At 36.9% G+C, this 14,307-nt stretch overlaps 1 protein-coding gene across 27 annotated transcripts in view; it reads right to left on the minus strand.

The window, feature by feature from the left end:
- Positions 1 to 14,307, minus strand: part of LOC5579421 (glutamate-gated chloride channel) — a 472,520-nt gene that overhangs the window by 170,288 nt on the left and 287,925 nt on the right. For 26 of the 27 annotated variants that reach the window (XM_021842827.1, XM_021842825.1, XM_021842828.1 and 23 more), the window contains exons 5-6: positions 9,971 to 9,985; positions 8,923 to 9,011 (exon numbers count right to left, since the gene is read on the minus strand). In XM_021842827.1, the coding sequence (XP_021698519.1) occupies positions 8,923 to 9,011; positions 9,971 to 9,985 (104 nt within the window). The remainder of the gene's footprint in view (positions 1 to 8,922; positions 9,012 to 9,970; positions 9,986 to 14,307) is intronic. The other variant, XM_021842806.1, reaches the window with a different exon arrangement.

The following is a 14,307-nucleotide window of genomic DNA, read 5'->3' on the forward strand; positions in this document are numbered from 1 at the left end:
GACGTGAAAATTGTCATCGGCGACGCTAATGCGTAGGTCGCCCTATCATTGGTAAAGAGAGCCTTCACTCTGTTACCAACGACAACGGCCTACGTTTAGTGAACTTTGCTGCCACCAGGGGGATGGCCATCAGCAGCACTTACTTTGCACGCAAGGATATCCGCAAGCACACCTGGCAACACCCAAATGGCGAACTTTGCAACCAAATCGACCATGTTCTGGTAGACGGCCGATATTTTTCCGATGTCATCGATGTTAGAACTTTCAGGGGTCCTAATATCGACTCAGATCACTATCTCGTTGTAAGCAAAATTCGAGCGCGATTATCAACCGTTTCGAGTTCTAGAAATCGACAATCGTTGCGTTTCAATATCCAACGCCTGTCAGCAGCTGGTGTAGCAGCGGACTACCATCAAAAGCTCGACGAGCGGATTAGCGAAATCGACGAAATAGTCAACCTCAGCGATCTGTGGGAGTCAGTCCACGGAGCGGTGAGCACAGTAGCGCGAGAAGTGGTAGGTACTGCTCAACGGAGACCAAAGAACCGTTGGTTCGACGAGGACTGCCAGAGAATGACGAACGAGAAGAACTTGGCTAGAAGCCGGATGCTGGTATCTGGTACCCGTCAGAGCAGAGAGCGGTACAAGGAAGCAAGGGCAGCCGAAAAACGGATACATTGCAGAAAGAAAAAGGAGCATGAAGAGGCAGTAATCGCTCAGGCGCAAGAAGCTATGGAACAGAACAACATGCGACGGTTCTACGAGTTCGTAAATGGTGTGCCGAGAAAAATAGCGCCGTCTCCCGCCATGTGCAACGACCGTGAAGGAAACTTGCTGACGGATAAAACAATGGTGGCCACCAGGTGGAAAGAGTACTTCGAGCCATTGTTGAACGGAGATAATGGAAGTGGATCTGGTAGCAGAATTCAAATCGATGACGATGGACAGGCTGTGGAACCTCCAATGCTAGATGAGGTAAAAAAAAGCTATCAATGGGCTGAAGAACAACAAGGCTGCTGGGAAGGACGAGCTCCCGGCCGAACTTCTCAAACACGGAAGTGAGCAGCTGCACGAACTCCTTCACCGTATCATATTGAGGATATGGGAGGAAGAACAAATGCCTACTAGTTGGTTGGAAGGCCTCATTTCCCCTCTGTACAAGAAAGGGCATCGACTGGAGTGCGCCAATTACCGAGGGATAACACTCCTTAATTCGGCGTACAAAATCATGTCTGGAATTCTGTTCAACAGATTGAGACCGTATGAGGCGTCCTTTGTCGGCGAATACCAAGCTGGTTTTCGAGAGGGCCGATCAACGACGGATCAAATGTTTACCCTGCGTCAAATCCTAGACAAATTCCGGGAGTACAACTTGCAGGCTCATCATCTGTTTGTAGATTTCAAAGCAGCGTACGATTCAGTGAAGAGAAACGAGTTGTGGCAAATTATGTCCGAACATGGCTTTCCGGCGAAGCTGATTAGACTGATTCGTGCAACGCTTGATGGATCGAAATCAAGTGTGCGGGTGGTGGACGAGATTTCGTCTCTGGTGGTCAACGTGGGTCCGGACGTGTTAGTGGTAGCGAAATGGTGGTAGGTGGTGAAAAGTTTGAAGTGGTGGAAGAATTTGTGTATCTTGGAACACTAGTGACATGCGATAATGACGTTACCCGCGAGGTGAAAAGACGTATTGCAGCTGCGAGTCGGGCTTTCTACGGGCTCCGTAACCAGCTGAAGTCCCGTAGCCTGCAAACGAAAACAAAACTCGCGTTAAACAAGACACTGATCCTTCCGGTTGTCCTATATGGCCATGAATCATGGACATTGAAGGAAGTCGACCGGAGAGCTTTCGGGGTGTTTGAACGTAAAGTGCTGCGAACAATACTCGGCGGTAAACTAGAAAACGGCATCTGGCGGCGTCGCATGAATCACGAGTTGTACCAAGAGTATAAAGAGGTGGATATTGTCAAGCGCATAAAACACGGCAGGCTTCGTTGGGCTGGTCACGTTGTCCGTATGCCGGAAGAACGACAATCAAAGATAATATTCAACAGAGAACCCGGCCGCGCACACGATGGCTTTTTGCGGTTGAGGAGGACTTAAGGGCACTTAACGTTCAGGGCGACTGGAAGCGATTGGCCCAGGACCGAGCCCAGTGGAGAAGACTCATCCATTCGGCGCAGATTCATCTTAGCGAATTGTAGCCCATCAAGTATCAAGTAAGTAAGTACAATTATATAAAGATTTGTTACACATTACAAATTTTGATTCATTTTTGAAGCACATTCAGTTGTTGGAGGAAATTATTACATTATTAAAACAAAATTAGTTCTAATAACACAGTCTGTTCAAAATTTGTTTCAATTTAAAATATAATTTAACAAAGTTTGTAATAAAATATAGATCGATTGTCTATAACAAATTTTGTTATAATTTGGTTATGTAAAATAACAAAATGAGCTATATTTTTGTTTAATTTTAAACATAATGAGTTACATTTTTGTTTAAATTATAACATATTTTGTTAGAAAAAAAAAACGCTAACTAAGTAACAAAATCTATTACAACTCTGTTGTAATCCATTTGTCGGGTATAGAACGATATCGTCAGATGTTGTATGCGTTATAGCCGGTATGATCCCAATTTGCATCACTTTGGCGGTGCCACCATCGAAGATACATCAGAAACGTACGAAGATCGCCAGAGCCAGATCTATGGTGATGTGGCAACACGATAGGAAGTGCGCGGAGAAAAGAAGGATGGACCCATGTGGATGAATAGTAAGTAAGGAGAAGTTCTTATCAGGTCATGGATGACTCAGAAAGTATCTCCATAGATTCGGGCACGCCACACTGCCCATACTACCCAAACATCGAGGAGACACCGCAACATGTAGTTTTTGACTGCGTAAGATACGCGGAATTATAGAACGAAATGTTTGAAAGCAGCGACGGAGTTTAAAACCTCGACTACATTGTGCAGAAAATGAGTCAACACGTAAGTACGTGGCACGCGGTGAACAGAGCGATGACGCATGTCGTCGCTGCAACAGAAATGGCGAGAAGACTAGAGGGCGTCGGGCCGCGATCGAAGTAGGCTAGATCCTCCGCCGGGGACTAGCTGAGTAGATCGCGAAGCAGCACCAGCAAATGGTTGTCGGGGCACCTGTGTACCGGAAGCTTCTCTCCACCGGAATCGCTACACCGACCTCGGCATTCAACCGGTCCGAAGTCCAGAGAACCAACAAGCACAGGAGCATCTATCATAAAAAGTCTCACATGACCCGTTTCCCCCCCCCCCCTTTTTTTTCTCTGTATCACATTCGAGACGTGCATCATTAATAGACCGTTGAGTGAGAACCACAGAGCCTAAACCCCATTAACAGCACAGATAGCCGTGCTAGGAGAAAGTTTACTTGCTAGAAGTGTGAAAATTCTTTAAAAAATAAAACATGGTGCGCACTTACACAACGATGAAAAGTTGTATTCGAACTTATTGAACACCCTGTATGCACCCTGTAACACATAAGATTTTGAAGCATATACTGCTTCGCGACTAAAGATGGGTGAACCAACGTGCGAAGCTCGATTTTCGACCAACTTCGGTACGTCGCGAGTCACTTCGCTATAGTGCGCATCTATGCCCTCCACCGTGTGCATTAAGCGCACTATTGAGAATCGAGTTGCGACGCGGCGAATTTGGTCAAAAATCAAGCTTTACACGTTCGTTAACCTATTTCACTGTTTCACTGTTGAAAATGCAAAAAATGACTGTTTCAGCCAACTTGCATGTAAGTTTGTCAGCTTGTAAGGTAATATATTGGCTTAATTTGCCACAGAATTCAAACTTTATGTGTACAACAATACTTATCATCAAAGTTTGTAATACTTTCGATGCGGAGAAGTTATTTTTTGATGGTTTAAAGAATTGTTGTATTTTGCCATATAGAAGAAACGAAGAATTTTGTATGGAGACTGCAAGCATGTTGAAAAAATCGGTTTAATCGAAATTTAATCGCGCAATTTCAATCAAATTATGTCTGAAATGAAAGTTCAAGTTCTTTTTTGCATGTTTGGTGGATTAGATTATAAAAAAGTTTGATAAATTGTACTTTAAATTTCATGTAAACATCAATAAAACCAGTGTTTTATACAACTTTGGCGACCTGTAGCTAAAAATTGTGACGTGCTGGAACATTTCTGAGAATGGCACCAGATTAAGCAACCCCAAATCTACTAGACACACATAATTTGATCCTTGAGACACGCAAAAATGTCATTTTTGTTACGCTGTGGTTTTCTACGCGGAGCAGTATATCTAAATGCAAGAATCTCTTCATTCACATGTGCTTAATAGAACTGTACAATAACTCTCATATTCGGTAATTTCTTTTAATGTAACAAATATATCCAATACATCTCCTGAAATTATGATTAAGATGATAAAGTTTAACAAAAGGTTTTCTAGAAGATGCCATTTTCAAATACGAATCATAAAGATTAAAATGAGATACCAAACAGTATTTATTGGAAAGCTATTTGAATATTCACATAGATTTCAAGTCAATTTTTCTTTATAAGCACTATGTCATTTAGGATTCGATTCTCCCTGAGAAGACGTGTAACTTTTTCGCAAAACTTCACATCAATTTGTCCATTCAATTCAATTGCAAAGTATATGTTATGTTTAGCTTTTCAGTAGTTGTTAATATCATAACTGCCTACATGCATAATAAACTACCGAATCAGTTAACACCAAGCACACGATCTGTTTTTTTTCTAATTTGAACTGTTTTATGATTTTTAATTTTAAAGAATACTATTATTAGAGACAATGAAAATTCACGGTAAAATTCTTCAAATTTCGCGGCTGGCTAACGCGAATAAATCAAAATTTTGTGGCATTATCGCGGTCTCATACTTTTGAACATTTTTAATACAAACTACAAGTTTTTAGTACAAATATCCTTTAAGAGTTGAAAATTAGTGGTAAAGCATACACAATAAGTCATTTTTCACAATTTAAAATGATAAATTCTGTACATAAAAGTCAATCAAAAATTTAAAACGGAACGAGAAAATCAGCATATGTCACCAAGATTGAAACAAACATCGGAAACATTGTGCTAAACATTAATTAAAGAGAATAAAACTTGTATACGAATATACTCATAAAGGTCGTCGATTAAGTTTTCCGGTTATTGGTTCATTCCGGTAAATGATCTTCCGGTAAATTGCATTCCGAGTAATGGTATTCCGGGTAATGGTATAGAATCATTCGACGACTCTCAGGTATTTCTTGAAGTTTGATTTTCATAGGAAACATTGTTTGAAAATTTTACATGCAAGTCCGGTTTAAAAATGTTCATCTCTGTATACAGACAACTCTCCCTAACTCGAATTGAATTGAACAGACCATCGAGTCAAGGAGTAGAACTAAATTCCTAATCACAAATAGTTTTTTTTACGACGGTCTTTTTATAACCGAAATTCAGATCAACGACCGTTTTCATAAATGATGTTTTGCGGATATCTCAGGATCCTGACCATATTAAAAGATGCTGTCTTTAGCAAAGTTGTTCAGTAGCTCAAGGGTTATCATTATTCTAATCAAAAGAGATTCGGGATTTTTTTTCAGGTGGCGCTAGTGAACATGAAACTTTTGTTTTGCGGATATCTCAGCGTCATGACCACTTCGAAAGATGGCGTCTTCGGCAAGTTGTTCAGTAGCTCATGGACTACCATTGATTAATTCTCACTGAGATCATTATTTAAACTTGATCTTACAAAATTTTCAAATTCATGCTCATTCGAAAGCATATAGAATATGTAAAGTAGAGTAAATTCGGTTGGTCAAATTGATGGACCCATCGGTAGTTATAACTACAACAGTTTGTGAGGACCCCTGGATTTTTGACAATTCTTGGCTCACTCAAACTGCCATAATTCAGAAATTGCCTTCACAATAACATGGATTTGGAAAGAGAAAACATAGGAGCTTCATTTACAAGATATAAAAATATTTGGCGGCCATATTGAATTTATCCGCCATACCCGATCTTATCGGTAAAATTGAAATTTCATTGGTGTTCGCAACCACCGATTTTAAAAGTATTTGCATCATCACAAAGCTGAGCTAGTTTTACACAAAATATGCAAAATATTGAAGGTGTATATTTTTTAAAACTTAAGTTATGTGCAATTGTGTAAAACACTCACTATCGTGCTGGTGCAATTTGCGGTCATACATTCCGATGTATAACGGTGCGGTAGTTATTGACGCTTACTGTGATATATTTGAAATGTGTCTATAATGCTTAATATGAGATATTATATGTAATAGTATTGTAATAGTGAACAGTTTTGTCGAAGAAATCATTTTTATATGTGGTCATGATCCTGAGATTACCCCAAAACAAAAGTAACGTGCTTATTAGCGTCACCTGGCGGCAAAATCTCGAATTTGATAGCTCAAAAAATGATAGTCCAGGAGCTACTGAGCATCTTTACCGAAGACGCCATCTTTCTAAGTGGTCAGGATCCTGAGATATCAGAAAAACAAACTTTCGATGTCCACTAGCGCCGCCTGGTGGCAGAATTCCACATGCCAATGACCACCGCATGTTATCCCTTAATCTACTAAACAATTTTGCTGAACATCATGACCCTCTATTTTGAATACTTTTTAAGATATTGATCATTTATGAAAACGATCGTTAATCTGAATTTCGGTCGTAAAAAGACCGTCGTAAAAAGAACGTTCGCAAAAAGAGGGTGGAGTATACTACATTCTATTGATAATACTGGAAAGTATACGTGGCCATGTAAATTTAAAGTGATTTTTGACAAATAAGTGATTGGCCGTTGAAATTCACGTTTATTTTGATGCTACAAATATGTGCAGGAAAATGAACTATAAATAACAATATTTTTTGCTTTATGTAGAGAATTTCGATGATTCTGTTAATCCGATTCAGACAGTTTTATTCTGGTATCAGGTATTGTTTAAAAAACAATAACTCCTTATGCAGTTCGGAATTAGAATCAAGGTGTTTAGATTATGTGACAAGATAAGCACAGTATTCGATATTTGAAGTAATACGTTGCTACATGCTTTTGAGAGAAAATAACAGAAAATCACAATAAAAAGTATCCGGAATATTAAAACTCAGTAGCTTAAATTCAATTAAGTCTAAAATATTCGGGATCTAAATTTGAATGGGATTTTAAGTATTTAAATCAGCGAACTTTTGTCACTCACTTATTTTGATAAGTTTTTCTCAGAACTTTGGTAGAACATTGAACTTTGATGACATTTTTTTTACAGAAGGTAAAACAATAAAGTCATAAATAAATATGACAATACCAATCGCAATTGCAATCAACTAAATTGACCGTTGATTGAGTAGGAAAAGTGCAATCCGAATTCAGATACAGTTTTTTTTTTCGATGTTTTGCGTTCAGAAAGTTTTGTGCCAACACTTTTTCAAATTCAGACGGATGTTGCTAAAACAGGGCCTTCAGAACGAGAACGATTATAAGTTCTAATTCCCTGAAGAAGGTGTAATAAACACCGAAACGTTGGAAGCAAGAAAAATAATAATCGTTTTATTGCTTTGGTGACTGCGAAGCCGAAAAATTCCCCAGTGATCTTGAACCTCAGTCGATAGCATTCCGTGACAATACCATAAGAATTCCCACAAAAGGTCATAAAAAAAACTATTAAAAAACCTGTAATAGACATTTATTTCTTTAAAGAAGTTTATAAATAACTAATAATTATTATTAGTATAAACTTAGTTGTTAAGAACGTCCATTTTGATTCATATTACGGACACTTAAGGCCATCGAAAAGCATATAACATAAATCACATTGTATGATTTTTTTGCGTTATCGAGCCTTGAAAATATTTAGTTTTCAAATTGTGGGTGAAGATTTTTTTTCCGCAACGTGAATAATCTTAGATAAATAGAAATTTTTGGACTTTCCATGGTTATTATTCCGGACGTTTACTTACTTTTGCCTTGAATTCCGGACAGTTCATAAAAACCGTAAATCGAGAAGTAAAATCATCAATTGAAATTGCTAAACAACTAAACAGACGTCTAAGGCCGTTGGGCACTGAAAATTTTCATAGATGTGGATGAAAAATGCATATTAAATCAAGCCACGAACAAAAGTGCGACCTTTTGAACGGCAACAATTGAAACATTGTATGTGAAATGTTTCCCATACAAAGAAGAGTGTCCGGAATTAAAAGCTGTCCGTAATATAAATCAAAACGGTGTTTAAGTATTGAATTGAAGCAAAGCACATTGGTAAGCTTTATTACAGCACAATGAATATAGTTTACATTCAATATAATTTACATATTGAGTGAGAATATTGATATAGGAGTACCTGGAATAAAAAGAACTAGTTGAAATAAAAACAAAAGCATAAAGTCGAGTGATACGTTTCTGTTATAATTTATATAATACATATCTACGAAATCAGTTGGAAATTGAAATACAAACCGTAATCTGGGTTGATTTCATTAAGTTGTTCAATAATTAAACAAACGTGAAATTTAACAATCAAATGAGATAATTTTCACTGTTATTAACAATTAAACAATTGTCCAAACAGTTTATTTTTAATTATTTTCCAGTTTCTAGGTGTCATATTTTCCGTAACTGGTCTATATAATACTCATGAACTCCTTTTAAACAATTAAGCAAAAACTAAATTAACATAAAATAACATGAAACTCTCATCTTGCCTTCTTGTGTTCTTGTGTTGAACATATTCTGCAGTGTAGGTACGTCAAAAGAATCAGCAACTACAAAGTGTCGTAGCGGATAGCAATTAACAGCGAGTTGAAAAAAGATCACAAATCAAATAAAAAAAAGGATGACACGTAAAAAAGCGGGACGGCACTTACCATCAACTGGTGGTAGCAACCTTTTGTCATATCGTGCGGCTGTTAATAGGTGATCTAAAATTTCTTTGTCCGACTTTCCTTCGGCGAATCTGGATGGTTGCCATTATCGTCAACGGCATCGTCATCGATATTGTGGTCATCAGCAGTAGCAGCAGCAACAGCAACGTGATTGGAACCATGAATCCACGGGTCATAAAATCACATCGTTGGGCCCGAAGAAACAAGAGAGGAGAAAACCGAATTAGTGAAGGTTGGATCTTTTTGTTTCTGTGCAGTTGCTTCATCAGCTGGTTTTTGTCTACCGAAGTCAAAGCACGTAACGAGGCATGAGAAGCGTGGTTGTAACGATGACATAGGGGGGCATGTGTGATGTTGTACATTTATGGATATTGCCAACATAAGTCATCATAAAGTGAGGTAGGGTAACATGCAATAGAACAAGCCACTATGTACAGTGGCTCAAGCTCATATTTGTACAGGGCAATGTTTTCATATCAAGTTGATAAATAAAACATCAAATGATATAACCACTTTGAAGTACTTTATTCATAATGAAGTTCAAAAGTGTAATATATGGTGTGCGAATATGAAATTGGATCAATTTTAAGAACCAATTCAATACTTTTTCCATTATTTTAAATTGACTTGCATCAATGAAAACAGTTTATGATTTTCGAATAGGTGTAGTCTATACCTAAGACCTTCATTCTTAATTAAGTGTTTCAAATTCAATACATCATTTTACAGTTTTTTACCAGCTTGATGTGAAAACAGTGCCCTGTACGACTATTAATTTGAGTGACTGTATGGTATCGTGTAGAGACGGCCAACTTTCATTAGCGCTTCGATGATTGCCATTCTGGAAGTGTTCGTATGATTTACTTTTTTTATTGCTATTCTTGATTGGGATCTATGCATTGCGACTCGGTTGAATATGGTCAATGGTTTGAAATTTGGCAACTAGTTAGCAGCAAGTATAAGCATCATATGAACGTGAAATAAAGTTTGACGAAACATTTCTAGCAGCTACTGTGTTCTTTTCAATTACCGAGTTTTTCCTCGCCTGGAAGCAAGATTGATAATATGCATTCATTAGAAAATGTGTTCTCTTTTGTACATAAATATATATACTACGAAGAAAATGCAGATTGTATTTTTAGTTTGCAAAGAAATCTGCACTCGTTGTGTGTGGGAGGAATACTCTAGAGTCTAGATGCATCTCGAAAGAAGTGGCTTCCAGTATTACTGGATATATGCTATACAAAAACATGGATGGAAGGCAACGGAGAGTTGACCGAGATAATTTAGGATGCTGTAATCAAAAACATATCTAGGCAACCTTTAGAGAGACGGTCAGAAGGGTTTGTGTTGCTCGTTCAGACTTTTTATACGGACACAAGGTTTCGATGTAAAGTGTAGTTGAAGGAAGTGGCAAACAGTAAGGAAAGTAGGTAAACCAGAGGAAGCAGATAGATATCGAATAGATGGATTTGTTATTACGATAAGAAGCTTGTTTTCGGATAAAACTTATCAATGATGATGCACACGTAACAGATACGAGAGTAACCGTTTTAAGAGGACAACTAAATTAATTGATTCGCAATCTTTGACTCTCAAAAAGCAATGAACAATTATGGACGAGAATAGATATTCAGGGAAGCTTACAGAGAAACAAAAAATGTTGTGCAAAACTGAGGGTGAACACTTCAATTATTTTCAATCCTGTCGAGAACTACGACAAGGTAAACGGAGAGCCTACTCTGCTCCTATTCGCATTAGAAGTCTAATGTGCCACAGTTTGACCAATAGAGCATAACTCAGCAGTTAAGGTTTGAGTTCTGAGGCAGTACAAAGTTAGCCAGAACAGCCGAGGGGCAGTTAGTTTGGGTAAAACAATACTTTATGACGCAAATAACATGACAAAATTGGCTCCGTAATACTTTATACCGCTTGAGCCTATGAAAATTCAGTCAATTGTGAAAGATTTTGATAGCATTGAGTGCAATGAGTCATTGAAAACGTTTGAACATGCTTTGATTTTCAGAGTTACACTCCAAAAAGGGCGTTACTCAAAATTTCGACGATAATCTTATTCAAAACTCTGCCCAAAGGATACAAATAACTAAAACACCTACTATAAACCTTATGTTGATGATTTATTTCTTCTATTAATCAAGTCCAATAAAAATCCGTTTAAATATCTCAGATTTCCTTTGAATTTTTAGCCTTATACAATCAAAAGGGCCTAACTTTTTTAAAAATTTTGACCGGGCATGATGCTTAACTAAAGATAACGACTGGTGAGCATAGATATGATTGATTTTTTTATTTGATAATAACGGTCAGGGAAGCACCGTGTAATGGTTATCCCGGGGTGAAACTGTCAGCACATTAGAATAACTATCTAAAAACTAAACATTACATATACTTTGCAATTGGATTAAATGGACAAATTGATGTGAAGTTTTGCGAAAAAGTTATACGTCTTCTCGGTGAGAATCGAACTCACGCGCTCTTACTACAGATCAAAGAGCCGTGAGTTCGATTCTCACCGAGAAGACGTGTAACTTTTTCTCAAAACTTCACATCAATTTGTCCATTTAATCCAATTGCAAAGTTTACGTAATGTTTAGGTTTTCGGTAGTTATCAAACTTCCACTCGGCTGGTTAGCCGTAAGCCACGAACCATAATTAATTAAAAAAACATTAGAATTAAGGTTATTTTTCAACTTTGTGATTGTTGCCAACTTTTTTTTCATTGATTGGTAAATCTTGAATTTACTAACAAAATGAACTCATCCACTTGTACATTTAATATGTCCGAAAATATAATTGTAACATACATTTGCTAATTTTTCGTTTACAAGTTTCAAGCTTGTTGAGCTAAACTTGACGGATTGCGTTCAGTTTTTATAAAAGCTTTTGGTTATCCGAATCAGCAAATTTGGAGTCACAAAGTTTTGCACTCTAATATACATGGGCTACCCTAGTAGGTACTCTTGGAGGATTGTTTGAGGATTTTTTTTTTTTAATTTCTTTATTAGTATCATTCCAAACATTACATTCATTTCTTATATCTAGGTGTTCTGTGTTATTAGACTATCATCCTAATTTGGTAAATCAAATTTAAGATTTAATTAACATTTTGTTAACAACATATTACATTTCATTTGCCGTAGCAGTTCAGTTTTTTTTTACAGGTGAGTTGATTTCACCTGCTTATAAGAGAAAAAAAACGTTTTTAATATACTTAACCTAACTTAACCTAAACATATAACGCATTAATCGTGGCAATAGAAGATTGTAACGATTTTTGCCTGAAATTATTGATTATTTTATTTGACATTTGTTCCAAAGTTTCAACATTGGATATTCTATGTAACTCATTGGTACTATACCAGGGAGGAAGCCTCAGAATCATTTTCAAAATTTTATTTTGAATTCTCTGCAGAGCTTTCTTCCTGGTATTACAACAGCTAGTCCATATTGGTACAGCATACAACATGGATGGCCTGAAAATGTGTTTGAATATCAAAAGCTTGTTCTTAAGACAAAGTTTTGATTTTCTAGTAATAAGGGGATAGAGACATTTTACATATTTATTACATTTGGCTTGAATGCCCTCAATGTGATTTTTGAAAGTTAAATTCTTATCTAGCATGAGCCCTAAATACTTAACTTCATCTGACCAATTTATTGGAACCCCTCTCATCGTGACAACATGTCTACTTGAAGGTTTCAAATAAAAAGCTTTTGGTTTATGTGGGAATATTATTAGTTGAGTTTTGGAAGCATTAGGAGAAATCTTCCATTTTTGCAAGTATGAAGAAAAAATATCCAAACTTTTTTGCAATCGACTACAGATGACACGCAGGCTTCGTCCTTTGGCGGAGAGGCCTGTGTCATCCGCAAACAAAGATTTTTGACATCCCTGAGGTAGCTCAGGTAAGTCAGATGTGAAAATATTGTATAATATTGGTCCCAAAATGCTGCCTTGAGGAACACCAGCTCTTACAGGAAGTCTTTCAGATCTGGAGTTCTGATAATTAACCTGAAGTGTACGATTTGACAGATAACTTTGAATTATTCTAACAATGTATGTTGGAAAATTAAAGTTTTTCAATTTTACTATCAAACCTTCATGCCAAACACTGTCGAATGCTTTTTCTATGTCTAGAAGAGCAAGACCAGTAGAGTAGCCTTCAGATTTGTTGGAACAGATCAAATTTGTTACACGTAAAAGTTGATGAGTGGTCGAATGTCCATGGCGGAATCCGAACTGTTCATTGGCAAAAATTGAATTTTCGTTGATGTGTGCCATCATTCTGTTCAAAATAACCTTTTCAAAAAGTTTACTGATGGAGGAAAGCAAACTGATTGGACGATAGCTAGAAGCTTCTGCAGGATTTTTGTCTGGTTTTAAAATTGGAACAACCTTAGCATTTTTCCATTTGTCAGGAAAATATGCTAATTGAAAACATCTGTTAAATATATCAACTAAAAATGATAAGCTACTTTCTGGAAGTTTCTTGATGAGGATGTAGAAAATACCATCAACGCCAGGAGCTTTCATGTTTTTGAATTTTTTAATAATAGTTCTCACTTCTTCCAAATCAGTCTCCCAGGCGTTATCGAAAACGTTCTCTTGATTGAGAATATTTTTGAAGTCCTGAGTAACTTCATTTTCAATTGGACTAGTAAGTCCTAAATTAAAATTAAGCACACTTTCAAACTGCATAGCAAGTTTTTGAGCTTTTTCGCAATTAGTTAGTAATAATTTGTTTTCCTCTTTCAATGCCGGTATTGGCTTCTGAGGTTTTTTCAAGATTTTAGATAATTTCCAAAAGGGCTTAGAGCCAGGGTCCAATTGAGAAATTTTATTTTCAAAATTTTTGTTTCTTTATTGAGCAAAACGTTTCTTGATTTCTTTCTGCAAATCCTGCCATATAATTTTCATAGCAGCGTTGAAATTGCCTTCTCCTCACGTTTTAAAGACGGATCAAGAGTTTAAGATCATCGTCTATAATCACGGATTCAAATTTTACTTCACATTTTGGAATTGCAATGCTCCGGGCTTCAACAATGGAATTTGTTAAAGTTTCAAGAGCATTGTCAATATCAAGTTTAGTTTCTAAAAAAATGTTAACATCAAGATTAGAGTCAACATACGTTTTATATATATTCCAGTCGGCTCGTAAATAATTGAAAGTGGAGCTGATAGGATTGAGAATCGCTTCTTGGGATATTTGAAATGTAACAGGGACATGATCAGAATCAAAATCAGCATGAGTAATCAGTTGGCTACAAAGATGACTAGAGTCGGTTAAGACCAAATCAATCGTAGATGGATTTCTAGAAGAGGAAAAATATGTGGGGCTATCAGGG

This window comes from Aedes aegypti, chromosome 2 (assembly GCF_002204515.2).
Source record: "Aedes aegypti strain LVP_AGWG chromosome 2, AaegL5.0 Primary Assembly, whole genome shotgun sequence".
Taxonomy (NCBI): Eukaryota; Metazoa; Arthropoda; class Insecta; order Diptera; family Culicidae; genus Aedes; species Aedes aegypti.